Source organism: Hyalella azteca, unplaced genomic scaffold (assembly GCF_000764305.2).
Source record: "Hyalella azteca isolate HAZT.00-mixed unplaced genomic scaffold, Hazt_2.0.2 contig7730, whole genome shotgun sequence".
Classification (NCBI taxonomy): Eukaryota; Metazoa; Arthropoda; class Malacostraca; order Amphipoda; family Hyalellidae; genus Hyalella; species Hyalella azteca.
This window is the reverse complement of record NW_025937846.1, coordinates 47400-74351: the sequence shown is the minus strand read 5'-3', so window position 1 is coordinate 74351 and position 26952 is coordinate 47400. Positions and strand designations below refer to the sequence as shown.

The 26952-nt window shown below is 35.1% G+C and overlaps 1 protein-coding gene across 1 annotated transcript in view; it reads right to left on the bottom strand.

Annotated features, from left to right (window-relative positions):
- LOC108666981 (pinin) overlaps nucleotides 1-26952 on the bottom strand; it is a gene marked incomplete at its 3' end in the record, with an annotated part of 43329 nt that overhangs the window by 11101 nt on the left and 5276 nt on the right. Inside the window, 5 exon segments of the mRNA XM_047881365.1 lie at nucleotides 11089-11199; nucleotides 11766-11894; nucleotides 13032-13088; nucleotides 13991-14710; nucleotides 18655-18934. Of these exon segments, the coding sequence (XP_047737321.1) occupies nucleotides 11089-11199; nucleotides 11766-11894; nucleotides 13032-13088; nucleotides 13991-14710; nucleotides 18655-18879 (1242 nt within the window).

Genomic DNA, 26952 nt, shown 5'->3' with positions numbered 1-26952 from the left:
ATGCATGTCTAGAAAAACATTGCGGAACATTACATTCTCGATTCCTCAAATGTTTAGGCAATAATCCACGGAAATAATCTAAGAATAATTACAGTATAATCTGAGATAATAATCCAAGAATAGCTCGAGGAAATAATCCATGACTAATTTGAGGAAATAATCTAAGAATAATCCGAGTACATAATCCAAGAATAATTTTAATCTGATAAAATAATCCAAGAATAGTTCGAGGAAATAATCCAAGAGTAATCCGAGGAAATTACTCAAATCTTAAATGATTAGGTATTCTTAATCAAGTAAAATAATTTTAAATCCAATGGCCAGCAGATAAATTTTTTTACAATTTTTTTTATTACATTTTTTAAACTCACCTTGATTTCATGTGTGGCGGCATTAGTTGAATCAAAGGATAACAAGTAAATAATTGATTGCTTAAATAATCATTAAATGAACAAATGAATAAAAATAATTAAACAAATTATTACATAATTTTTTAATAACAAATGCAATTAAGTTGGAGGTTTAGAAATTAAATACAAAACATTCGTGCAAGGTCTAAAGTTACTTCATAAAATGCGTAAAGTTAATGGAATATAGCGCAGTTTAATCTTCGAGTAAAAATCGTTAACAATTTACCGTTAATTTGTTTGACATCGTTTACTCTTCCTATTTTGTGATATTATTTATTTCCGTAATTTGATTAAACCACGAATAAATTATTCTTAGATGGCAAATCCAGGATAAGATAACCCCGTACACTATGGATAAATAAACGCGTTTATTTTAATACATAGTTCAATTTACCTGCAAATTCTTCTTGATACTCCTGCTGAACAAGTTGACCGGCGTCTGTGAGTTTCAGTCCCGCAACCCAGAGAAAGAGAAGGTACAGAAAAGTGAAGGATAAAGAGTTAACAGGGAAGATGAATAGAGTATTAGAAAATTATCAAGTTAAATGGAAATTTTTGTGTAGAGTACAAAAAAAGTATTTTTTTTTTCGTTGCTGACATTGCCCACAAGTTTGTAATGCATGCAACATTTAAATAATTGTTTGGAAAGCATGTCAACGATCGAAAATTTAATAGAGGCCCCAATAATTCAAACCAAGTCAATACGGACTGATTCTCTCCCGAACTCTTTTATAGTGTTAATCAAATTTATATCCCATGTATAAATATTACGGTTTATTTGAACTGATTAGCAGATGAATCTACTGATTCAATTCGTATTACGACCAAGCTGTGTCAAAGCTAAATAATAACAATAATGAAGTAATGAAATTGACGAAAAATTACTGCAGGTTTTGAGTAGAGCGGAAACTCAATGAGGATACCAATGGCCTAGTTAATTAATTAATTAGTTAGTTAATTAATGGTAATAATAATAATTAATTAGTTAATAGAAATAATAATAATTAATTCAATAATTACCACCTAACTGGTTATGAGAAATTGGAAAAAATCGAATAATTTTAGGTAATATGAATCATTGAAAGTAATGATCATCGTGCACGTGGATGAAGCCCGTTACTCTAAGTTTAATCAAAAGTAACATAAAAATACATCAAAGTCTGTATTGCCATGAAAATTGTAAAATCAAGTTAGAAATGCCCTTTGATAAACTATAGCAACACATGAGAAAAAAATAAATACGAAAATTTAACTTTCATTTCGTTAGCTTATCTGAGTGGATTCACCTTTTGCAGCGAAATTAGCGAGCAAAATTATATGCTGAAATTATTCATTAATATTGAAATTTATAATATGATTTCGTGAGCCGACATGCGTCGACCAAAAATTTTTATAGCGAACTCAACGATAAAAAATTAAATTGTAGAATTGAGCACGATTATTAAAATTTTTTATCCTGAATTTCGTAAGTTGATCAGAGTTGACAAATTTTTCAGAGCGAAACCGCATGCAAAATTAAATACTAAAAATAAAGCAATAATATTAAAATAAAATAATTATTTCGATATTCTGACCTGTGAAGCGACACTTCTAGTTATTCATGCTTAGGACTGTTGATCAGGGCCTATACTTTCAAAAAAAGTTAAGAGATCGTAAGTTCATCAGCCAATCATTGACGGCCTTTCAAGCAAAATCCACCAATTCTAGACAAGAAAAATAGAGCGTAAGACTTACGTTCACTTAGCGAGTTTTGAAAGTATGGCCCCAGGCCAATCAAGAGAAACGTTTCGCAAGAGATAAATGAAATGAATGTAGCAAAATTAAATACTAAAATAAAGCATTAAAATTAAAAACTTAATGATTATTTCCGTACCTGTTAAAGCATTAAAATTAAAAACTTAATGATTATTTCGGCATTCCGTACCTGTGTGAACCCACTTCTCTGAGCGCTGCTTGCGCTTCTCGTACATAGCCTGGCCGCGGCTCGTCTTGTTGCTTTGGTCTCCCAAACTGCCGCTGATTTTTTGTGCCAGCTGTAGCTGGTCGTCGATAGTAGGGTGGTCTGGAGCGTAAAAGTCGCTCGACGCGTACGCTTTCTCTGTTGAAAATAATTTTTTTGCGTTAACGGTCCCAAAACGAAAGAATGATAAAAAATCTCTGGTGATAACAAAATTTTTGTTACGTTAAAGGTGCCCAAACGAAAGAATGATTAAAAATCTCTGGTGATAACAAAATTTTTGTTGCCTTAAAGGTCCCCAAACGAAAGAATGCTAAAAAATCTCTGTTGAAAATAATTTTTTTTTGGGTTAAAGGTCCCCAAACGAAAGAATGCTAAAAAATCTCTGTTGAAAATAATTTTTTTTGGGTTAAAGGTCCCCAAACGAAAGAATGCTAAAAAATCTCTGATGATAACAAAATTTTTGTTGCGTTAAAGGTCCCCAAACGAAAGAATGCTAAAAAATCTCTGTTGATAACAAAATTTTTTTGCGTTAAAAGTCCCCAAACGAAAGAATGCTAAAAAATCTCTGTTGATAACAAAATTTTTGTTGCCTTAAAGGTCCCCAAACGAAAGAATGATAAAAAATCTCTGTTGAAAATAATTTTTTTTGCGTTAAAGGTCCCCAAACGAAAGAATGCTAAAAAATCTCTGTTGAAAATAATTTTTTTGCATTAAAGGTCCCCAAACGAAAGAATGCTAAAAAATCTCTGGTGATAACGAAATTTTTTTGCGTTAAAGGTCCCCAAACGAAAGAATGATAAAAAATCTCTGGTGATAACAAAATTTTTTTTGCCTTAAAGGTCCCCAAACGAAAGAATGCTAAAAATATTTATATAGAATAATTAAATTCCCGAATATCGATCACATTAAACAGATAAATTATTTTGCTCCTGTTTTCGTGAATCCATAAATCACTTGTTGAAATGAAGATTTTTCATGGCATGCAGTTCTTAACAGATTAAACAGGAGTTATTATATTAATTCCATAGTGCACCTCATGCTTTTTTCACTTTTATTCTTAGAGAATTTTTAGTGTGAGTTAAAATCTCTGCAATTTTGCAATTTAATGGAGATTGTAATTGCTGGACGTAAAATCCTGTCATGTGAGACCAATTCAACAAAAGCTATTTGATGATAAATTTATAAATAGCGTTTAAGCTCCTGTCATGTGAGACCAATTCTACACAAAAGCTATTTGATGATAAATTTATAAATAGTGTTTAGAATATACAAATGATTTCATGAGCAGCTTCAGCACATTGAGTTCATGGTATATTATGCCTTTTAGAATCTTCTTCCTGAAACAAACATTTAATATCAGGAATTTTATTTAATTTATCGAAATTTCCCGGGTTATTTTTTTAATTATCGATTTTAAAGGACTTTCGCTTAAGCTCCAAACCCCAAGATCGAAGTGAATGAATTCACGAAAATTAAAATGGACACACCAATATAGTGACTAAATTTTGTGTCTACATCAAAAACATTACTAAAATTTATTACTAGTATTTATTATTAAGTACCAATTAAAGTATTCGTTACATATTTGGTAATACCATATATGCACCGAGAGGCACTGCATAAATATGAATAGATATTTTTTTAAATAGATGGGAAGATAAAAATATCTTGAAATAATGCTACTCGATAATAACTATTAATGCATGAAACATGAAACCTCAGTAGGTACGAGAATTTCGATTAATGTAACTATTAAAATAAATATTTCAAACTGGAACGTCCAACTTCAGAGATAATTGTAATTTTATTAATTTAATATACAGTATATTCTATGACTGTAATGTATATACAATTAATGTGATGCATATTCTATTGATGTAATGCATATTCTATGAATGCAATGTATTTTCAATTAATGTGATATATATTCTATTAATGGGACGTATATTCAATTAATGTGACATATATTCTATTAATGGGACGTATATTCAATTAATGTGATGTATATTCAATTAATGTGTTATATATTCTATTAATGGGAAGACACTAAAAGTTGCCAGTAAAGACTGCACGGAAGCTGGTCTAAGTCGCCCAAAATAACAACAGAATGCGTCGCTATGTGGCGCACTGCCAGACAAAGCTATACAAAATGACAGCAGCTAAAGAAATACAAAAAGTATTATGTAAAACAAATGAAGAATTGTCTGAAATACCCATACAGGAGCTGTCAGGACTGATGACGTAAGTAAGTGCTTTGTAGATGCCAAAAAAAAAAAAAAACATTGGGTTTAATGAATCGCATTTCATTTCAAATTGGGCGTACGAGTTAATTTTTACTATTACTATTACTTTACTTACTTTACTATTTTTACTATTACTAACCTATTTTATTGCACGTATTTCTACCGGGAGCCTTTTTTTCTAGCAAATAATTCTCAATAAAATATGGTTCCCCAAGGTTCCCTTGGAAATAACTGTTAGAAATAAGGTTCCCAGTGAAAATATTCTAATGGGAACCTAATTTCTAACAATTATTTCCAGAGGAATCTAGGGGAACCTATTTTATTGCACGTATTTCTACTGGGAGCCTTTTTTCTAGCAACTAATTTTCAATAAAATATGGTTCCCCAAGGTTCCCATGTAAATAACTGTTAGAAATAATTAAGGTTCCCAGATGATGACATAAAACATCAGATTAAATGAATCGCATTTCATTTTAAATTGGGCGTAGGAATTAGATTTGCTGTCATCGAGTTTCTTGTTGAGAATTATGAGAATTTATTTCAGCAAAGTGGTCGAGTGGCTGAGATCACCAATACTGGAGCAGTGAGTTGCATGTTCGAACCTCAACGGTGCTGTGAAAATTGTGATCGAAATCGGCGCAGTGACTTGATTAAGTGCAGCAGGATCAGAGCAGCGAAATGTGAGTTTGAAAAAGAATAAACTGCGTAAATTCTGCGATGTCGAGAACAAATAATAGCCTAAAAAAAGCCTAATCTATTACGCTGAATTAATTAAAGCACGTGACACTGCAAAAATCTCCAAACTTAAGTGGGAACGAGGTTTAAAATTGTCTATGATCACAAAAAAAACTTTGATTAATATAAAATTCAAGTGACACGAGTACAGCTTAGCTCGTCGCTTACTTACAGTGGATTGAACGGAATAAATACTTAATTATTCAGGATCCTGAAGTTTATTCAGTCTTTACTTAGACTGAACTGAAATAGTAGGCGTAGCTAAAGGATTCATTTCATTTAGAGCTGAATTGTAGGAAGCATATAAAGTCTTGATACATAAAAGTGACACGTTGAATGCGATTGAGTGCATTCAACATATACAATTGTAAAAATATCTTGTTGTAAATTTTTGGAAAATGGTGATTGAAATTTTTATATAGGGACGATACGACTCACCGGTGGTTCGTATTGTATTCAATTTAAAAAAATTACACCAAATTAATTACAGCTTTTCTTTCAATAATAAATATATCATGATTAAAATGAACTGAGCTTCTTTGCAATTAAATTCGGTACTTATGTACCAGAATATTTTTGATAATTTTCGGGTAATTTATGATATGAAATTTCTATAGAAATCGCGAGGAATCTTAAAAATAATTTATCAAGTTCCTTCAATAACATCGCTTGAAATCATTCCATGAAATCCTAATAACTAATTCATTCATTAAAAAACGTAATACGGCAGGAAACGCAATCATAAAATACGATCGCGATTGGCTAAGCGATTGTCTGTAATCCGGCGAGTATTATGAGTTTATAATCCGGTGAGTATTATGAGTTTATAATCCGACGAGTATTATGAGTTTATAATCCGACGAGTATTATGAGTTTATAATCCGTTGAGCATTATGAGTTTATAATCCGGTGAGTATTATGAGGTACTCACCAAGGCAAGATGGAAGACTCTGTTCGTGAGGTTAGTGAGAAACTCCTTTTTATGAGGATCACTCAGATCTGAAGGTCTAAGTCCGCGATCTTTCAACACGGCGGGCGTTGCTGGATCACTGAATGTTTTTCGTTGCCCACCTCGAGAAAAAGTTTGTTTCTTATTGCTAGCAGCAGCAGCAGGTCTGAATGCAGTCTTTAATGCTATCACTGGTCGTGAGGTATCCTCAGAAGGCCTCACAAAAGCGTTAGGATTTGATCGGATTGCGGGACTCCAAGAAGAATTGCTAACAGGGAAGTCACTGGCGTCTCGTTTGCTACAAAATCGATCTGGCGAAAACATTTTCTTCAACCAAAATATAAAAGAATCGTTTCCATAATTTTAGCGTTTTGTTGAGGCTTCATGAGCTTTTAGTTCATTTCAAATCTAGTATAAAACGCAGGAGAAAATTAGGAATTTTGGCTTTGCCTATGAATTCCAAAATTTAATTTCAATTTTGTGAGATTTTTTAGATCCTGGAATAAATTTTTTGCGATTGAATTTTCATTTCAAGCTTCCCTTGGAAACGAGGATATAATATTGAGCGAAAAATATCTATCTGTAAATATGGTTCACTGAATCTTTCTCTCCCAATGGAAACGAGGATATAATAATGAGTGAAAAATATCTAGCTGTAAAAATGGTTCCCTGAATCTTTCTGGAAATATGATAATCTGAATCTGATTCTGGAATAAATCAATCTGGAAATGGCGATATTGCAGTTAAGTCATAAATCAATGTGGATACAATTGCGGGCAGGCTGAGTTATTTTAAAGTGCGTTAGTCTGTGTTGTTTGATATAAGAATTTCTTTTTTTTTGTATATAAGAATAAGAGTTTTAAAGATGTGCGATCAAAAAATTATTATTCTTAACAAAGTTATTCTGAACCAAAATTTTCTACAAATTTCTTATGAGAAAGCGAATAGCCGGACCCAAGGCATTTCCCTTTTTCGAGTTAACTTTTCGATTGGTTGATTTACGTGAACAATAATGTTAAAAAAGAGTGATCATAGTCATGCAAAATAAAACTGAATATTGTTATATAAAAAACTCGTGATATTAAAAATAAAAGCTGCAGAAAATTTGATTGCCTAAAAAACGGAAAATTATTTGAATTTACATGCAGGTAAAAAAAGTTTGAAGAAAGCTAACATACCAGTGAGCATCTCATTCACTTGATGGTTTTTGGTGGAAAAATTAACATGAAATCCTGATTTCAGTTTAAACAACAACAATAAAGGTAAATATAATTTATTTAAGCTTCAGCAATAGCAAGTCACAAATTAAGACCTGAAACAACAGCGGCTTGTGTCTAACTGTGCAGAAGCTGACGTTCAGCCTTGGCTTAGCTCAAACTAATTATACATTTTGCATGAGTCACCCACAAGGGGCCGGCCACCCATACATAAATCGAATAATAATATGTGCCAGGTGGACCAAACCTGAAGAAAATAACGAAAAAATATGACTAATTTGGGGAAAATTGACAATAAAATTTAATTTTAGCAAAAAGGCTGCCAGATTCAATAATCCAAGCCAATGTCAACCAAAACTACTTCTAAATCAACCGGAAAGCTGCAGCAAGAAAACGATTTAGACTTCCTTAGAAAACGGAACACAGAAAACGTGTATTTTTAGAAAATATATTTATGGCAGACTACGTGGGATGGAGTCATTCGAGTAGGCGTTCTCCCATCCCCCAAGCTGCTAAACATAGAGTTTTGGCAAGCAAAACGTTCTTCAAGGCATGTTCCTTAGGTTGATATAGACGACCACTTAAGCTCTTAGGAAATATCTAAATTCAAGAGTAGCTTAGAAACTATTAAGAGCTGACAACGAGCATGTTCCTTGGGTTGATCTAGATAACCACTTAAGCTCTTAGGAAATATCTAAATTAAAGAGTAGCTTAGAAACTTTAAGAGCTGACAACGAGCATGTTCCTTGGGTTGATCTGATATAGACGACCACTTAAGCTCTTAGGAAATATCTAAATTCAAGAGTAGCTTAGAAACTATTAAGAGCTGACAACGAGCATGTTACTTGAGTTGATCTAGATAACCACTTAAGCTCTTGGGAAATATCTGAATTCAAGAACTAAATTGAACCTTGTGTACAATATTTTGGCTTGTAAATGCTATTGACATTTGACGTGATTTTTGCTCCGTTTCGAGATATATGCGTATTCAGAAGAGTTATTTGTTTATCAATAACTACATAGCCAATACAAATTTGTAAGAAATGTGTCAGATTTCCATTAATGAAAAAGTTGGTAAAAATTATTATATCCAAATTACGATTATAAAACTGAGATTTCTAAAATACGCGCACTCACGCGCACAGATTTATAATTAAATAACGGCTTATATTAACAGTTATTATCACTGAGGAAACTTGGCGCAAGTAAAAATCTATTTTTAATCTATATCTATATACATGTACAAATATTCACATCGGCCTTCATCGCAACGGGCGTGTGGTTCTTGGCTGCATGTCGCGGAGTCGGTATTTTAGGATAGAGGAAATAGCTGATTGTAACAAAAATAAATTATGTTCCATAAGTTATCTTATTCTATTTTATGGAATATGAAGAAGAGGCCAAGGCAAAATATGAAGCTATTGCAGCAACTGATGGAAACTGGTAAAATAGAATCGCTCGGTCAAATCATAGTACATATGTCTGCTTGCAAAGAAAATGGAACGTGCATTGGTTTTGGGGCGAGGTGACCATGAAAAGTCATTTATAGCCAGGCTAATTTTTGACGGCTAATTGAATGCATTTCTCAGAATATTTAATTAGACAAACATGTATATTAAATTGTTTGTTTAATTTGCGATAAAAATTTAGTAAAGAAAAGTTTACAAGCGCTGAATAATATAGAAATAGATCCGTTGTTATTCAAAATTCAATTCACATTCCACATATTTACGCTTACGTTGATTGCACACTCACAATTCTTGAATATAAATATTGTTCTTTTCCCCAGTGACTTTTTTTGCGACACAAATAGCAGGTTATCACAAATTTTCTGCGTAGGAATCACGAATGTTGTACATGAGCGGATGTGTGCGTCATCAACGTATGTATTTGTATGTTTACTCGAGCCATAGACAGGTGTTCGAACGTTTCAAAAGCCCAGGGAGGGAGAGGGGAAGGGGAGGGGCTGTGTACGTAAAATACTATAATGCAGCAAGCAATGGAACAACCACCAACACTTGAAGCTAAGCTGCTCGATACCGTGCTTTTAAAATGCTTAAATAATTATAGGAATAGACTGAGAATATGGCGTTTAGGGTATTTTCATCCTATTAGTGCATGGTGTCAAGGGCATATTTATTTGTGTAAAGGCTAAAAGTGGCTTTTACTAAAACATTTTTAAAACGGCCGGCGGAAAATTCACCTAATGAATTTTGTGAAAGTAAGCAAGCCGTTGAGGGATACAGCGATGCATAGCTTTTCTAAATAAATTTATAGATATAACAGACCTGAGGATTTAAAACTCATTTACGACTTCGTTTACGAAGATAATTTTCCAAAAATTTCAATAAAAACCAAGTAGTAAATCATCTATAGCAACAGAAAAATTGATAAATTTATTGTTCTGTGAAACTATGAAATTTAAAACAACGTCCCTTCGTTGCAGTGGGTGTGCAAAACTCATGCGAATGAAGAGCGTTAAATGACTGAATAAAAAAAAATTTGTATCTCGTGTTAAGCAAAGAAATAATTTGACTGTAGAATTATCAATATAAGTTTCATAATTCTCATTAATATTAACTTCCTGCACGAGGAAATATCGGAATAAAAAATTCCTGCAATCCTGCGAGGTCACTACATCTTTTAAAAACTAAAGAACGGTATTAGAAAGAAAGATAGAAATTAAAGATATAAAAATGTAAACGTTGGTTGTAGATATCGAGACTCGAGATGCAATATTTTTATACGGGACGCCACAGACGCCATCCACACCCCACGGCAGCCTGATGCCGACTGTGGCTAAATGGAGAGTCTGACCGGAGAGCGGTGCCACCAGGTGCCATAAGGTGCCATCAGGTGCCACCAGGTGCCACCAGGTGCCATACTACCACCACCCACACCACTTACAGGCACAACCAGCAGGTGCGATCATCACCAAGTGTGGTGGTGTATCACCAATCACACAACAGCTGCCTCGTGTCATACATCACGAACTGCCAGCTTAATATATAAGCCTGAATAACTTTTGATATAATTACATACGCTTCGTATAAATAACTTATTATTTCTTAAAAAACTGCATTTTTGGTATAAATTTCATTTTCTTTGATTTACGTCGCATGCTGCCATAACCCGCATGGGATTCAGTGGTTCAAAAAAAAAATTGTAATCTTGTACCACTCGGAGGTCTCGTACAGTCGCCGTGTGGTACTACCACGTACCTCTTGTGTTACATATTAGCTACTTAGATGCAGTATAATTTGCATTATACCTTATTTAATGCTTTATTATTTAGTGCATAAGCAAGCGTGGGCCGCCACAAGACGATGCAGCATTCTAATGTGGACGAATTTTACGGCTCTAAATATTTATAAAAAATTATTTGAAATGAATACCCTTCTTTAGTGTAATTTCATGACATTACATATACGAGAATTTGAATATGTAATTTGTATTAGTTATTTTTAAACCCATTATTTTAGTCATGTCAATCACTGCGAAATGTAAGTTGAGCTAGTTAATTGGAAAGTTTAATAAAAAACAATTCATAAATTATTCAATATGAGGCACTGACCGGTGGCAAAATTCTTGCCAGTAAAGGAATGCCCTCTGGTATTTCTATTGGTGATCCAAGTTCGCCGTTCGGTAAATGCGTTTGGATTATTAGAGGCCCCCCTTCACCGAGCTGTAGATAGAAAACGTAACAAATCAAAGAAAACTTCCACTTCCTGGCAATAGTAGCGTAAACTGAAATAAATATTGTACTCGTTATCTTGTACGGCATACTCTAGACACTCGCTTCGTGTTAAATTTGCTTACATTTGTATTTTACATTTGTATTTTTCATAATAATTTCTGACATTGTTTTAATATAAAAGTTAAGATCAATGCTAAGTACCATCAGTATTTACATAAAACTGCATAGTTTTTTCTGAAAAATATAGTGTCGAATTCAAAAGTCTGATCCATGGTGCGAGTCTAGTAATAAATAGTAATAGAGTAATAAAACTTCTTACTTAGAGAGTAAAGACTCTGTATCAAGGAGAGTAATAAAACTTCTTACACAGAACAAGAATTAAATCTGATCATTTTAATTAATACTTTATTACCTTAATTAATTACATGGTATTAATTGTGAATAGAATGCACAAAAATAAATATTCATCATTTCCTCAGGGCGCAATTTTATTCCGCTCTGCTACTGATGAGTGAGCTGCGTCAAAATTTATATACTAAGATTAATATATATACCTGTTGCTGTTGTTGCTGTTGTTCATCTCTCTCGGCAGCATCAGGCTCAGGTTGTGGCTCAGACTGTTGCTGAACAACAGGAGGAGGCTCTGGCACATCACTAACAGATATTGGCACCACTTCTTCCCTCTGTAGGACGTTCATGTCAACAGCTAACAGGTATTGACGTCACACAATCCCTTAGCTAACGACAGAATCAACAATCAACAGCAAATGACGCCATGTTATATTCCTAACAGACTACTTTTCAAGAACAATCTTTATGTCGAATTCATGCCCATAAATCATGAAATTAATTACCGGACATATTTTTATGGCCTTTAAAGGACTAATGCTGCACACAGATGTACGGAAATAATCCTATTCTGATGTTTATGATGAAGAAAAAAATCTATACATCAAGCTATATAATGGGTGGAAATATAAGTTTTCAAGCACGATAGTGTTGAACTTAAATCTAGTTTGCAATAAATTATAAAGATAACGGAGTCTCGGGCAATATCATACTATTCCTAAACCTTTGTGTACTGACGGGACTTCTCGGTCCCGGGAAATCATGCCAGGCCCACGTTCAATGTTATTAAATTCATTAAATTAAATATTATCGTCCTTATGTATGATTCTCGAATAGCTGAGCTGATCACACACATTGACAGCAAGAATATCACCACTCAAAAATTTATGCTTACCAAAGGATATTTTTGAAAAGTTACGATATTTAAAAAAAAAATTATATTACGACGAGGATATTTTCAAAAAGGCGTTTACATGTGGTAATCGAAATAAAAATATTTTTCTCGCCCATATCAATCATGTAGCAAATATTTTGGAATAATTCTCCTAAAATATGGTGCGGAGATGGTGGAAGGTATATTTTTGGGGGTTGATCCTATTCAAACTGCACAAATAGAACGACGAAATTTATATCCCGGCCATTTTTATTATCATTTTATATTTATTATTATTATATTTTTATTTCATGTACGGACTATTTTGGAATATTTCTCCTAAAATATGGTCCGGAAGTGGTGGAAGGTGTATATTTTTGGGGGCTGATCTTATTCAAACTGCACAAATAGAACGACTAAATGTATTTCCCTGCCATTTTTATAATAATTTTATATTTATTATTATTATATTTTTATTTCATGTACGGACAGCTTTGACGGCGGTTAATGTATCCGTGCACAAAGAGTTAATTAAGCGTATTCAACAACAATATTAATAACAAATTAAATAATCCGCAGGAATTAGTACGTTTCTTACCATTATTTCGGTGTGTTCTAGTTCATAACGGCCTTTCGGACGCCACGTGTGGTACACCTGGAAGTAGAAAAATTTGATAATAAATATAACAAATTTCAGATCATTGATTCACTTATAGCCTTACTTTATTATACCATTTATCAAAGCAACAAATTGTGAAAATTTTCAACCTATACTTGTACTTTCCTTTTGGAGATTCAGGAGCTTCCAAAAATGAACTTAGAAATGGAACATCATAAATCATTCCTTTCAATGTTAACACGCGTTAGTAATTTTTATCAATATAGTGTTAATCATTCTCTTTAAATAAACTTTTTTTTATTGCCGTGACCACCGAGCACAAAATTCTATATTTTTCCGTCCTTGTATTCCAAAACATGCGACAGAATTGGAAATTAGCATACGTTCTCTCACATGAATAGACAATGAATATTCTGCATTCATGTAATAGTGGAAAATTAGACCAATATGAAAAAATAAGAACTTACACTTAAACTCTTTAAAGAAGACATGGATAGTATCACACTAAGTATGGAAATTATTTAAAACTTTTCAGATTGTTTTGTAACTAATAATAGCTGAGTAAATTTAATACTATGAAATTACAAAATGCTACAAATTACAAAAAGTGCTATAAATTACAAAAAGTGCTACAAATTTAAGACTGAACAACTAAAGGTAATATCATAAAAAAATTATTAACTACATTAAATTTAATCAAATCAAATTTAGATGCAAAATCTTATAATTATAATAAATTAACCATAATGAACCGGGAGAAAAGCTATTTGCTTCCGCCATAAATGAACTAATTCAATGAAACTGTAAGCTCTTCTTGAAATATATTTGCAGCAATAAGGGTTTTAATTTGCGTCAACTAAAACTATGAGAGGGCTGATAAAAACCAACCGTTCAACAACCATGAAATATTTTTCACGGGTAAAATCAAATATTCAAACCTGTCCATCTTCCCCGATTTCTTGTACTTCTTCTGAATCTTCAACGGGTGGCGGCGCCTGGACAGTTTCCTCCGTTTCTTTTATGATGTTGTTGAGCTGAGCCTTCAAGTTCGGGATTCTTATTTCCACTGAAGAAAGTTTAACTCTTTTCTCGATTGGTGCGTCATCTTCTTCAGGTTTACCAGAACTTTCCGATCGATATGGACTTATTACGGATCGGTAAGGACTTTGATCTAGCCTCAATGAACTTTTTTCGGCACTCTGGGAACTTATTTTGACAACATGGGGACTTTTTTCGGCACTTCGTGGACTTTCTTCGGCGTCATCTGGACTTTTATTGGTGCTCTCTGTACTTATTTCGGCATTCAGTGGACTTTTATCAGTGTCCTCAAGGCTTTTTTTGGCATCCTGGGGACTTGCAACCTCATTCTCAAGGTTGTTTTCTGTTTCAGCTTCTTTTGCGGCGCTGACTGACAGACATTCTTGAGGATGTTCATTCTTTTCAATTGACGCTGGTCTTAGGTTCTCTTTCTCTTCAATATTTTCGGTAATTTCTTCTCTAGCAGGATTTTTGTCTGTTGGTTCAACCTCATGCAAACCAGATTTTTTGGTATCTTCGATTTCGAATGGCGTTTCATAAGGTTTGTCTTCAGTTTCAGCAACCTCTGTGGATTCGCCTGCGGTTGCTTCATCGTGAAACTCAACCAGTGTTTCTTCTTGCTGAAAGGAAAATTAGGAAAATTTACTATGCTGAAAGTATAGCACAATATTATAAATGTCCGTTGAAACATCAAAAACACAATAAATTTCGAGAACAGTTCTTCTGTCAAGAAGTGACCGACGGTGCGGTTAAATACGAAGAAAGAATATTCGGTGGAATGATAAAGTTGTCAATTATAAGCGGGCTAGCTAACGTGCAATGGCGGCTAAAAGTAAAGTTTAGCACAAAAAGGTACTATAGTTAAGTCAGAGTGCGAATTTAGCGGAAGGTTAAGTCGGAAAGAGTCATTAAAATAGGTTAATCTTTGCATTAAAAAGTCCAGATGTCAGATTAGGAAGCACAATCAGCATAAGTTAATGTCCGATAAAGGTCTAAAATATGAATTTTAGGCAAGACGTTCCCAGGCTAGAATTTAGCGTATTATTTCCATAACCTGCAGAAGATTGAGTTCGATAGAGTCCTGAAATAAGTGAGATTGGGTTCTTGGACTGACAGAAAATCAGGTAAGGAAGAGTTATGAGATATATTAGAGGACGCAGAAGTTGGAGGTTATGCAGCACGGAGGGTATGTAGTAATGTACAATATAGAGAAGGTTAGGATGCGTTGGCAACGGGTTATGAGGTCCAGTAAAAGGAAGGTTAGGACGCGAGGGCAGCTGGTGAGGAAGTCCAGTAAAGGGGAGGTTAGGATGCGGGGGCAGCTGGTGAGGAAGTCCAGTAAAGGGGAGGTTAGGATGCGGTGGCAACGGGTTATGAGGTCCAGTAGTGGTAGGTTGGATGTTGTGACTGCATTAGGAAGTTCTCGATTCTCGTAGGGTGTACAGGATCTGATACTGTCACTCGTTAGGACCAGTGAAAAGTGGCTAGCTGGGGAGTCTGTGATGGCAGTAAATTATGTCCTGTGTGTACAAGCTGAAACACAGCCTGTAGTTGGTTACGAACCATCGGCGATGGTCTTCACGTTAAACTGACACGAAGGTGTAAGTGATCCAAGTTGCTTAAATATCGATCACTGTAAACTTAAATTTCAGCCTGCGAACACACTAACAAAGTGAACCAGTATTTCATTAAGGCCCGACCAATGGGTTGAAATCACTTTGCATTTGTCTGCAATACAAGATATGAAAGTATATAGTTACATCAAAATGGCTAACAGTACAACAAAAATTTAGACAACGTAGTTGATTAATGACAAGCGTCTGCACGCCATACTAGTCATGACTAAAAACTATTCGTGGTAGCGCAACAAAGTAAACTGGTGCCGACCTACAAATGCTACACGAGACGCGAAAGTACTGCGACTACAGCGGAAGTAATACGATTACACTTTGTGTAAAACAGAATCCCAACAGCAGATCTCAGATCTCGGTTTAGGATTCTGTCGTGACATGAGATTCTGTTGAGGCAGATTAGGTAGCGGTGGAGGAATTAAATGTCCAGTGTTGATTGGCAGATTGTTGAATCCCAGCTCCAACGAAAATAGGTTCATCGATAGTAGATTTCATAATCACTTTTAAAACTAATAAAAATTCATGATATACAACACATTTACCCGCAGGAATGAGATAGAATTGGTTAGACAGTCACACAATAGACAGTCACATATCTATAAGCTTTAGACGCCAGGTATATCGGAACTGACGAGCTCTAGACGCCAGGTATACCGGAACTGACGAGCTCTAGACACCAGGTATACCGGAACTGACAAGCTCTAGACGCCAGGTATACCGGAACTGACGAGCACTAGACACCAGGTATACCGGAACTGACGAGCACTAGACACCAGGTATACCGGAACTGACGAGCACTAGACACCAGGTATACCGGAACTGACGAGCTCCAGACGCCAGGTATACCGGAACATTTCTGTGGACGTCCATATTTTATAATTTACAGAAATATAGTAGATGCTTAAAAATTTGTCCGCAAATTTTATTTTTTCTTCATAATTATGTTATACAAAAATAACCATTAACTTATCATTATTTATTGCTTCATTCTTATTCAATTAACTTACCTTATATACAACACCCCATAACTTTTCATTGGTTCATTGCTTATTTCAAAATTCTCAATCTCTTTTAATTTGTATTATGGATCTTAAAAATATAACAAAATGATTAATATCAATGAATTGATTATTTAGAAAAGTTGATAATGCTAACCAAAGAGAATTTAAGAGATAAAGTATGCTGAGAAGAAAGAAATTATGACAAAATAATTTATTTTCGAAACATCGCAACTTGGCTGTTGCTGTGATCAAGTCGCTAGAACAGGCGGCCGACAGTCTCTAGAGGAAATCTAGATCGTGGGAGAATGAAAGCTAATACCTATAATTAGGGAATAAGTCTAGCTCTAGATTGTTTAAATCTAGATCGTGGAAGAATGTAAGCTAATACCTAGTTTAAGGAGGAAGTCTAGCTCTAGATAGCTTAGTGCCTACGTCTAGGGAAGTAGTGTCAATCTAGATAGCTTTAGGGAAATAAATACAGAAATAGTTTCGCTCCAAATAGCTTGGAATACTTACTTATTGGAAAGTAGGCTCATTTTACAAAGATTAATAACTACATCTAGGGCATTAATCTAAGTAATCTTGCTCTATAGGCAGATTAGAGCCAACTCTAGGGTTTTTTTTACTAATTATCTAGTTTTACTCTAGATAATTTAATAACTACGTCTGCTGTTCAGAATATCATGCTAACATTGGAAATATCTTATTCAGTTTAATTAAACTATATATATAGATAGTTTTTAATTAAAAAATAATAATTGTGATATTGCAGCGTCCTACACTGCGTTTTCACCTGCGTTCACAAAATAATATAATATAATATAATCAAGGACTACTACACACAGGACATGCATAGCCTATGTCCAGCCTCTGCTAGCAGAGGCGATCGCCTACACTATGAAAATGCTGTCTGTTCCCTCTGTTCCCTCTGTTTCTGTTTTTATGGGGTGTTCTATACCTTATATAGAACACCCCATAACTTTTCATCGATTCAATACTTATTCCAAAATTCTCAATCTATTTTAATAAGTGTTGTCGATGACAAGAATAAAACGCAAGTTAACGATAAAATGACTAGATGATTAATATCAATGAATTGATAATTTCGGAAAATTAATGAAGTTAAGCAAAGAGAATTTGAGAAATAATAATAAATGTCGAGGAATTTATGCTAAAATAATTTATTTTCGACGAAACATCGCAACTTGGCATTTGCTGGGATCAAGTCGCTAGAGCTGGCGGCCGACAGTCGCTAGAGAAAATCTAGATCGAGAGAGAATGTAAGTTAATACCTAGTTTAAGGAGGAAGTCTAGCTCTAGATAGCTTAGTGCCTACGTCTAGGGAAGTAGTCTCAATTTAGATAGCTATATACCTACGTTTAAAGAAATAATAGTTTCACTTTAGATAGCTTATATAGAATACTTACTTGTAAGAAAGTAGTCTCATATTCTAGATAGATTAAAACCTATATCTAGGGTACTAATCTAAGTAGTCTTGCTCTAGGCAGATTAATGCATGCTAACTCAATTGGAGTAGTTTTACTTTAGATAATTTAATAACTTTGTCTATAGGGAGAAGTCTCTATTTCAGAATATCATACTCACATTGGACATATCTTACTTCAGCTTAATATGACTATATATATTGATTGTCTTTAAATATAATTACAAACAATTTTTAATTGTAACATTGCAGCGTCTTCCACTGCGTGCAAGACGCTGCAATTAAAATCACACAAATTGTTTTAATTCAATCAATTTAAGTCAACCCGTCGCGCGGACATCAATTAAAGTCAATCAAATCTAAATAGCGGATTTTTATTGCAGTAAAAATACTGGCGGACTTAAAAAACTGACGTGCCGGACAAATTAAGTGACTTAAATAAAGATAAAATTTAAATAGAAATTAATACTAATAAAGTCCGTTCTTACCGTTAGACATCTCTCATCTTCCGCCCCCTCCGTTTTACTTTCTTCTAAGTCTTCCATTCCCTCATCATTATCAGCCACTGTAAGTTTTTCTTCGCTGTTTCTCACGCCATTTTCTCCTCCGTTTACCACACATTTTTCTGGGTCTTTTTCGTTGCCCACATCCATTTCTTCTTGTGTGTTGTTATCATTCAATTCTCCGCCTCCCGCTTTATTATCATCCGCCATGTTGCCGTCAGGATGATAGTATAGCTGCCGTTTACTTCACACCATCATTCAGCACCTGGATAAAGGTGAGTGAAATTAGGATAAAGTACATCACTATTGTCAATACATGTACACTCTTCAGAAGTGAAACAGCCAATCATGAAATGAATTAATTCTGATGTGACAACAACAATTTATAAACGAATTAATTCTAGTAGTACAACAATGAATTACAAAGCAAAATGTTTCTGACATTACGACAACAAATGATAAAGCGAAATGGTTCTAGCGAAAAATTCAATTGAAATAGCGAAATGGCAAATTAAAAATAAACGATGAAGCGACTTGGCGATTGTTAACTCAAGATATTATTTTTATTTATTCAGCTGCACATTACATCACAGAAATAATTTTGCATGGAATTATATGTATTTAAAAAAAGCCACCATGGGAGCTATCTGCAATCTTGATCTTGGAATTATCTGTATTTGAAATAGCCGCCTATCTGAAGCATCCTAGCAAGATTGCGAGACTCGTAGACTGATAATAAAAATAATCTAAATTAAATGTAAAATAAGAAAAAAGGCATTATATTGTAGGACAAATAAAATTACATCATCTCTTGTTTTCTTTTGATATTGCTCCTTTCAATTCCTTCTCTCTACCATTCGTAACGTTACTGCTCTGTACGTCTTCTTACTGTTTTTCTTTCACTCCCGATTACAAAAAATATTTATTTTCCTCATTGACTTAAATTATTTTAACTTTTCGGCGCTGGAACAGAGGGTAATATCAACACCAACAAGGTTTCTTAAATGTGTTGTAAAGTCATGCTCAAATTTTTATGATCTTATTTATCTATTTATCATATTAAATTCTTGTTCCCATATAAATCCAAGTCGGTGATATATCTGACTCAGGATGCTAGATTGATATCTGCGCATATCGAAATTCAACAAATCTAAAAATTCTATCTAGATATGTACCATTTTGATATTAAATTCAAACAATGTCTCATAAGCAAAGTGAGTTTTTTACCCGCTTTTTTGCAATAAATTTGAAAATAAATAGAAAAAACACCGTTTTTTTAAATAATTATAAATAACACACGTTTTTTTAATGAGTTATTCAAAATATTTTTCCATGAGCTACGCAACTTGAATAAGTCACTAAATTTACAATGATAAAAATAATGATACAAAGGCGCATTTTTCAATGAGAAAAGTAAACTATTTACTCTACAAATTTACAATTTTGGAAATAACGATGGAAACGCCCATATTTCGAATAATATCAGCAGTTATCGCCGGAGATTGGGCGTCTCGACTTACAAAGTACGTCGCGCCGGCCGCGTCTTTTATGTCTTGGCGAGCGATGGTCACTGCGCTGCCAAGCAGCAAAAAATAGCGAGCAGTGAAGTGCGAGCAGTGAAATGGGGATACAATGGCTAGAAGTGTGTGCAGTGAAGTGGGGATACAATGGCGTGAAGAGTGAGCAGTGAAGTGGAGATACAATGGCGTGAAGAGTGAGCAGTGGAGTGGGGATACAATGGCGTGAAGTGTGAGCAGTGAAGTGTGAGCAGTGAAGTGTGAGCAGTGAAGGGGCGATACAATGGCGTGAAGTGTGAGCAGTGAAGTGGGGATACAATGGCTTGAAGTATGTGCAATGAAGTGTGAGCACTTCACTGCTCAACGATCTCCTTTTTATTAATTATGAAGTAATTGTGGTTGACGTTCGGATTGAAGGAACTCAAGGGCTATACCCCAGAAGGGACTGGCAGGACTTAACTTTCACCATCGAAGAACGGATTGGGAGACAATTTGGAATGAACTTTACGAAACTGATTGGAGAGAAGAGTTTCACGAGATGAATGCAGAATATATTTACCCAAAACTACGTGAGAAACTAGCACAGGTATGTGTGCGACATACTCCGAGAAAAACGAACCCCAAAGTCAGCAGCATTCCGGGAGACCGACGAATCCTTATGAGAAAACGCAAGTGATTAAGCAAACGAATAGCTGAATCAACTAGTGACCTGCATGATGAAACAGAGACTAGTAGAGCTCAGAGACTAGTAGAGCTTCTCACAGGATAGAAGAACAAGCTGCCGAGCAACGAGTAGTTGAGGTCTTCAGAGAGGATCCCCCAATATTTCTTCAAATACGCCCAGTCCAGGCTAAAATAAAGACACCAGTGGGCCCGCTGATGGATAAAGATGTCCTTGTCGAAGATGACCAAGGCATCTGTGAGTTACTGGCATCGCAGTTTGAATCAGTGTTCAGTAACCCCCGCTACTCAAGACAGGAAAATGGAGTGGAAGTTCTCCAGGAGCTGCCCGGCGGAAGGTGGTTGGAGAACATTGAGTTTGGACCAGAAGACATGGAAATAAGTATCAAAGAATTTGTGACGTTTTCATCATCAGGACCGGAATGGAATTCCATCGGTGCTATTGAAGAAGTTTGTTGGAGCACTGAAGGCTTCGCTCACAATGCTCAGGAAAGCCTCGATGACGGAGGGAATTATCCCTGAGGGTCTCAAAGTGGGACTGACAACGCAAATCCACAAAGGAGTCCCGAAGGACAGACCACAAAATTACAGACCTGTGACCTTGACCTCACAGGTGATCAAGGTTTTTGAGAAGGTAGTGGTCAGGAAGCTTGTCCAGTATATGGAAGAGACTCGACTGTATAATAGTGGTCAGCGTGGTTTCCGACGAAATCGTTCATGTTTGTCATAGTTACTGGAGCACCATCACCGGATTGTGACCCTATCTGGAGGAAGGAGCTGGCGTGGACGTGGTATACCTAGACTTTGCTGGAGCTTTTGACAAAGTTGACCATGGGGTGCTCTTCAGAAAGCTGAGGCGGTTGGGAGTAGAACGAAGCCTGTTAGGGTGGATCCAAAATATCCTTGCAAATAGAGTACAAGCTGTCACACTTGGAAACTCGCAATCGAGAGAAGTGAGGGTGAAAAGCGGAGTCCCACAGTGCTCGGTGCAAGGACCGATTTTTTTTCTTCATCCGCATTGCAGATATTGATTCGGAACTTACTCACGCATCTACATCGTCATTTGCGGACGATACAAGAGTGCTGATGAAGATCGCAGAGAACCTAGACGTCGAAAGGTTACAGGATGACTTGTCGTCAATCTACGATAGGGCCCTAATGAATAATATGCAATTCAACAGCACTGAGTTCGAAGTAATGAGATGCAAATTCGACACAGAGACAGGGATTCCACATCGCTACTTGGCATCAGATGGCACAGAAATTGAGGAGAAGCAACTTATTCGAGATCTCGGAGTGTTGATGAGTACGGAAGCCACATTCGATGACCACATCGAGGAAATAATCGCGCGAAGCAGGCAACGGATGGGTTGGATATGGCGGACATTTTGAACGAAAGAAGCAGCACCAATGATTACACTCTTCAGAGCCTTCTTGCTCCCAATCTTGAGTACTGCTGCTAGCTTTGGGCGCCGCTCAAGGCGGGAGCAGTGCGGAAACTGCATGGAGTCAGTCCAGCGGACCTTCATGTCGAGGATCAGCGGTATGAGGGAACTGGGGCTGAATTACAGGGACGGACTGAAACACCAGTGACTGTTTTCACTGGAGAGGAGAAAAGAGATGTACATCATACTATAGACCTGGAAGATGATAACCGGACTGGCTCACAACTTTGAGAGTGACCTCCAGAATAGTGACACGTTACAACGAAAGGAGGGGGAGACTGTGTGTGATACCCCATTTAATAACCGAGCAGAGGCCAGAATACAGACTCTTCGTGAGGGATCACTACTGTCCGTGGTAGGACCGAGGCTCTTAAATGCCTTGCCAAAAGCGCTGAGAAGAGGGGAGTTCACCCTTGCAACATTCAAGATACGACTGGACAAGTGGTTGAGAAAGATCTCGGTTTGTCCAGTAATGGTAAACTACCCTCAGCAAGTGACAAGCAACAGCATCTTGCATCAGCTGGCCCAAAGGAGGGCAAATAGACGGAACACGTCCTTCGTTACATCCGCGACCCGAGGGCGGGGTGACCTGCCTAGCGACGACTCGGAGACGGAGGACGACGAAGGCGGCGCATCAGCTTGTTTACTCCTGAAAAGGTAAATTGGTCGCCTGCCATCTGTGATTACGGTGATATATCTCAGTTATTTGGGAATGTTATAACTCCAAAATTCGGAGTTATCACATTAATTATTGAACGATAATTGAACGGTAGTTATTTTTTAATTTAATAATTGATTAATTGAACGATAATTCACCTCTCTCAATTCATGATGTATAATTTGGATAAAAGATTAGTATTTAATTTGATTATGGATAAGCAAATCGCCAGGGATAAATTCCTTTGCTTTCTTAGTTCCTATAAAATTTTAAGAAATATTGGGTTTTAATTTTATTAAATTTTTGTCTTGATTGAGACAAACCAAATGTTGGTAAACTCAATAAGTAACTAAAATTACCCTGTTCACGCCAGTGCATGCTTCTTTTTCACACTTAGAATATTTTATTTTACACCCATTTACTTTAATTTTTCTTTATTATGTAGCTTATGCATATTTATTTGGTTCGAATATTTTTTAATGCAAAATATTCAAATCACAAGGATGATCATAGTTAAGCTTAAACTATATTTTAGTTAACACATCTAACGTCCAAACATTGCTGTTCGAACAAATCTTTGCTTGCATAAATAAAAATTTATTTCTTTCTTTTTATAAAAATTCTTTGCTTGCACTTCTGAATTTCCAATTTCAAACAGCCGAGTTATATATATTTTTTAATTTCAGTTTCAAAATGATCAATTGAATAAGACATTGAAATGATCTGAATAATTATGCATGTCTAGATGGCATATTTGATCGCACAGTACCATTGTAAACAACGGTAAACAGAGTGTCACTGTAAACAACTGCTAATAGAATGTCAATGTAAAAAACTGTTAACGGAGTATCACTGTGAACAACGTTTAACAGAGACAGAGTGTCACCGTAAACAACAGCTAACAGAGTGTCAATGTAAACAACTGTTAACAGAGTGTCACTCTAAATAACATCTAACAGAGTATAACTGTAAACAACTGCTAATAGAGTGTCACTGTAAACAACGGTTAACAGAGTGCCACTGTAAGCAACTGCTAACAGAGTGCCATTGTAAACAACTGCTAGCAGAGTGTCATTGTAAACAAAGGCTAACAGAGTGTCACTGTAAACAACTGTTAATAGAGTGTCACTGTAGACAACTTCTAACACAGTATAACTGTAAACAACTGCTAGCAGAGTGTCATTGTAAACAAAGGCTAACAGGGTGTCACTGTAAACAACTGTTAATAGAGTGTCACTGTAGACAACTTCTAACACAGTATAACTGTAAACAACTGCTAACAGAGTGTCACTGTAAACAACGGTTAACAAAGTGTCACTGTAAACAACGGTCAACATAGTGACAATGTAAGCAACGGTTAACAGAGTGTCACTGTAAACAACGGTCAACAGAGTGCCAATGTAAGCAACGGTTAACAGAGAGTCACTGTAAACAACTCCTAGCAGAGTGTCCCTGTAAACAACTCCCAACAGAGTGCCACTGTAAACAACTGCTAACAGAGTGCCACTGTAAACAACGGTTAACAGAGTGTCACTGTAAACAACAGCTAACAGAGTGTCAATGTAAACAACTGCTAACAGAGTGTCACTGTAAACAACTGTTAACAAAGTGTCACTGTAAACAACTGCTAACAGAGTGTCACTGTAAACAACTGCTAACAGAGTGTCACTGTAAACAACTGCTAACAGAGTGTCACTGTAAACAACTGTTAACAAAGTGTCACTGTAAACAACTGCTAACAGAGTGTCACTGTAAACAACGGTTAACAAAGTGTCACTGTAAACAACGGTCAACAGAGTGTCACTGTAAACAACTGCTAACAGAGTGCCACTGTAAACAACTGCTAACAGAGTGCCACTGTAAACAACTGATAACAGATCTCATCTCGAGCACAGACTCGCAACATTGTTCACTGACGCCGTAAATATCGATGGTATAATAAACTTCCGTTCACGGAACTCTAGTTTATAATCGTCGTAAAAATTCATGAAATTTTTATTTTTCCGAGTGAAAAGCATTCAAAAGAACATTAAATGTTAATATTTAAATTCTATTGAAGAGTTGGAGGAATTGTATGCAAGAATAAGATGTGAATTTATAACACGCTGGAGAGTTTAAACGTAGATATTTATCCAACTACAACAACATCAAGGAGAATTGATGTCCACTTTATTAAGAGTGGAAACATACACCATAAAATTCAATATTAAGATGAGATTCATTATTCAGATTAAAAAATTCACCATTGAACAGGTATATCAAAACTCTATATAACTTGTTTCTTTTTGAGTCTATATTACGAAATGAAAAATAATGAGAAGTGGAATTGGTTGCCAATGCTGGGGGATTGATACTATTCCCCAACAATGCTGAGGGATTGATACTATTCCCCAAAATTGCTAAGGGATTGATAATAATCCCCAACAATGCTGGGGGATTGACACTATTCCCCAACAATGCTGGGGGATTGATACTATTCCCCAACAATGCTGGGGATTGATACTATTCCCCAACAACGCTGGGGGATTGATACTATACCCCAACAATGCTGGGGATTGATACTATTCCCCAACAAGAGGGAAGAATGAGGCGGAAGGGAACCACTAGGCAGGAAAGAAGTGGTGAAGCTTTAGCGCTTGGCACGCGCTAGTCGCGTAGGCGGGGTAAGGCGAAGGTTTTTTTTTTTGTGGAAATTACAAATTCAAATTAGAATACAAATAAATCAAGTTTGAATTCAAATAAAATTTAATTTGAATTCAAACAAATTTAGGTTTGAATTCAAATAAAATTTAATTTGAATTCAAACAAATTTAAGTTTGAATTAAAAAAATTTGAATTTGAATTCAAACAAATTTACGTTTGAATTCAAACAAATTTAAATTTGAATTAAAAAAAATTTCAATTTGAATTCAAACTAATTTAAATTTGAATGAAAGCTAATTTAAATTTGAATCCAAATTAATTTAAATTTGAATTCAAAGTAATTTAAATTCAAATGAAAATAAATGGATTTAAATGAACTTAATATTGAATTTGATCAAATTTAATTGTAGGTTAAAACAAATTTTAATTTGAATTCAATCAACTATAAATTTACATTTAAAAACTTTACAATCTAATTCAAAATGATTTGAATGAATGTTCGAGATCTAAAATCAATATTTTGCAGCAAATATTAAATTTATGAGACTTAACTTTTGAAATAAAGAAATTTGCTTTATTCCCAGGACTGATTATTCTAAATTAAAAATTTAAACTCTTTTCAGCGAATAAACTAAAAGTTATAGCAGCTTCGCTCCTCAAAAATTCAAAGCATATATAAGTCATCGTTGTTAATCGGTTTTACATTAAGGATATAAAAGAAAAGATTTAATTTGGCTAGCAAAAATAATCGAAAATCCTCGAAAGAAAACAGAACCTAGGGTAACAATAAAATAGATTTAACTATCATCAACGTGAAAATTGCTTATAATGTGGCACAAGTTAAATGAAAAGAAAATATATCATCGATGTAATCATCTTGATGACTTTTCATTTAATTTTTTTTCTTGTTTTACAGGTGTTAGTTTTTCCGATCGAATTATCAGCCATTTATAGCCAGTGATTAGCAAAATGTAGTTTTAAACTTTTTATTCAATTTTCATAAAACACATGATAATATAAAATCACGTATATAAAAAATATTTAATAAAGTCTTTACTGAAACAAATTCTAATCACACCGTTAATTAGGATCATCACGGGTAACTAACATAGTTTTTTTCAGTAATGCATGCACTGCATTGCTGCTGTGCAGTGCCAAAATTTAGCGCTGTCGTTGGCCAGTGTTAAATGTGACACCAGTTAAATGAAAAGTAAATTGATCATCGATGTGATCTTCTTAATGACATTTTATTTCCTTATTTACTTGCTTTACAGGAGATTTACTTTACTTGTTTTTCCGAAGTAATTATCAGCCATTTATAACAAATGATTTGCAAAAC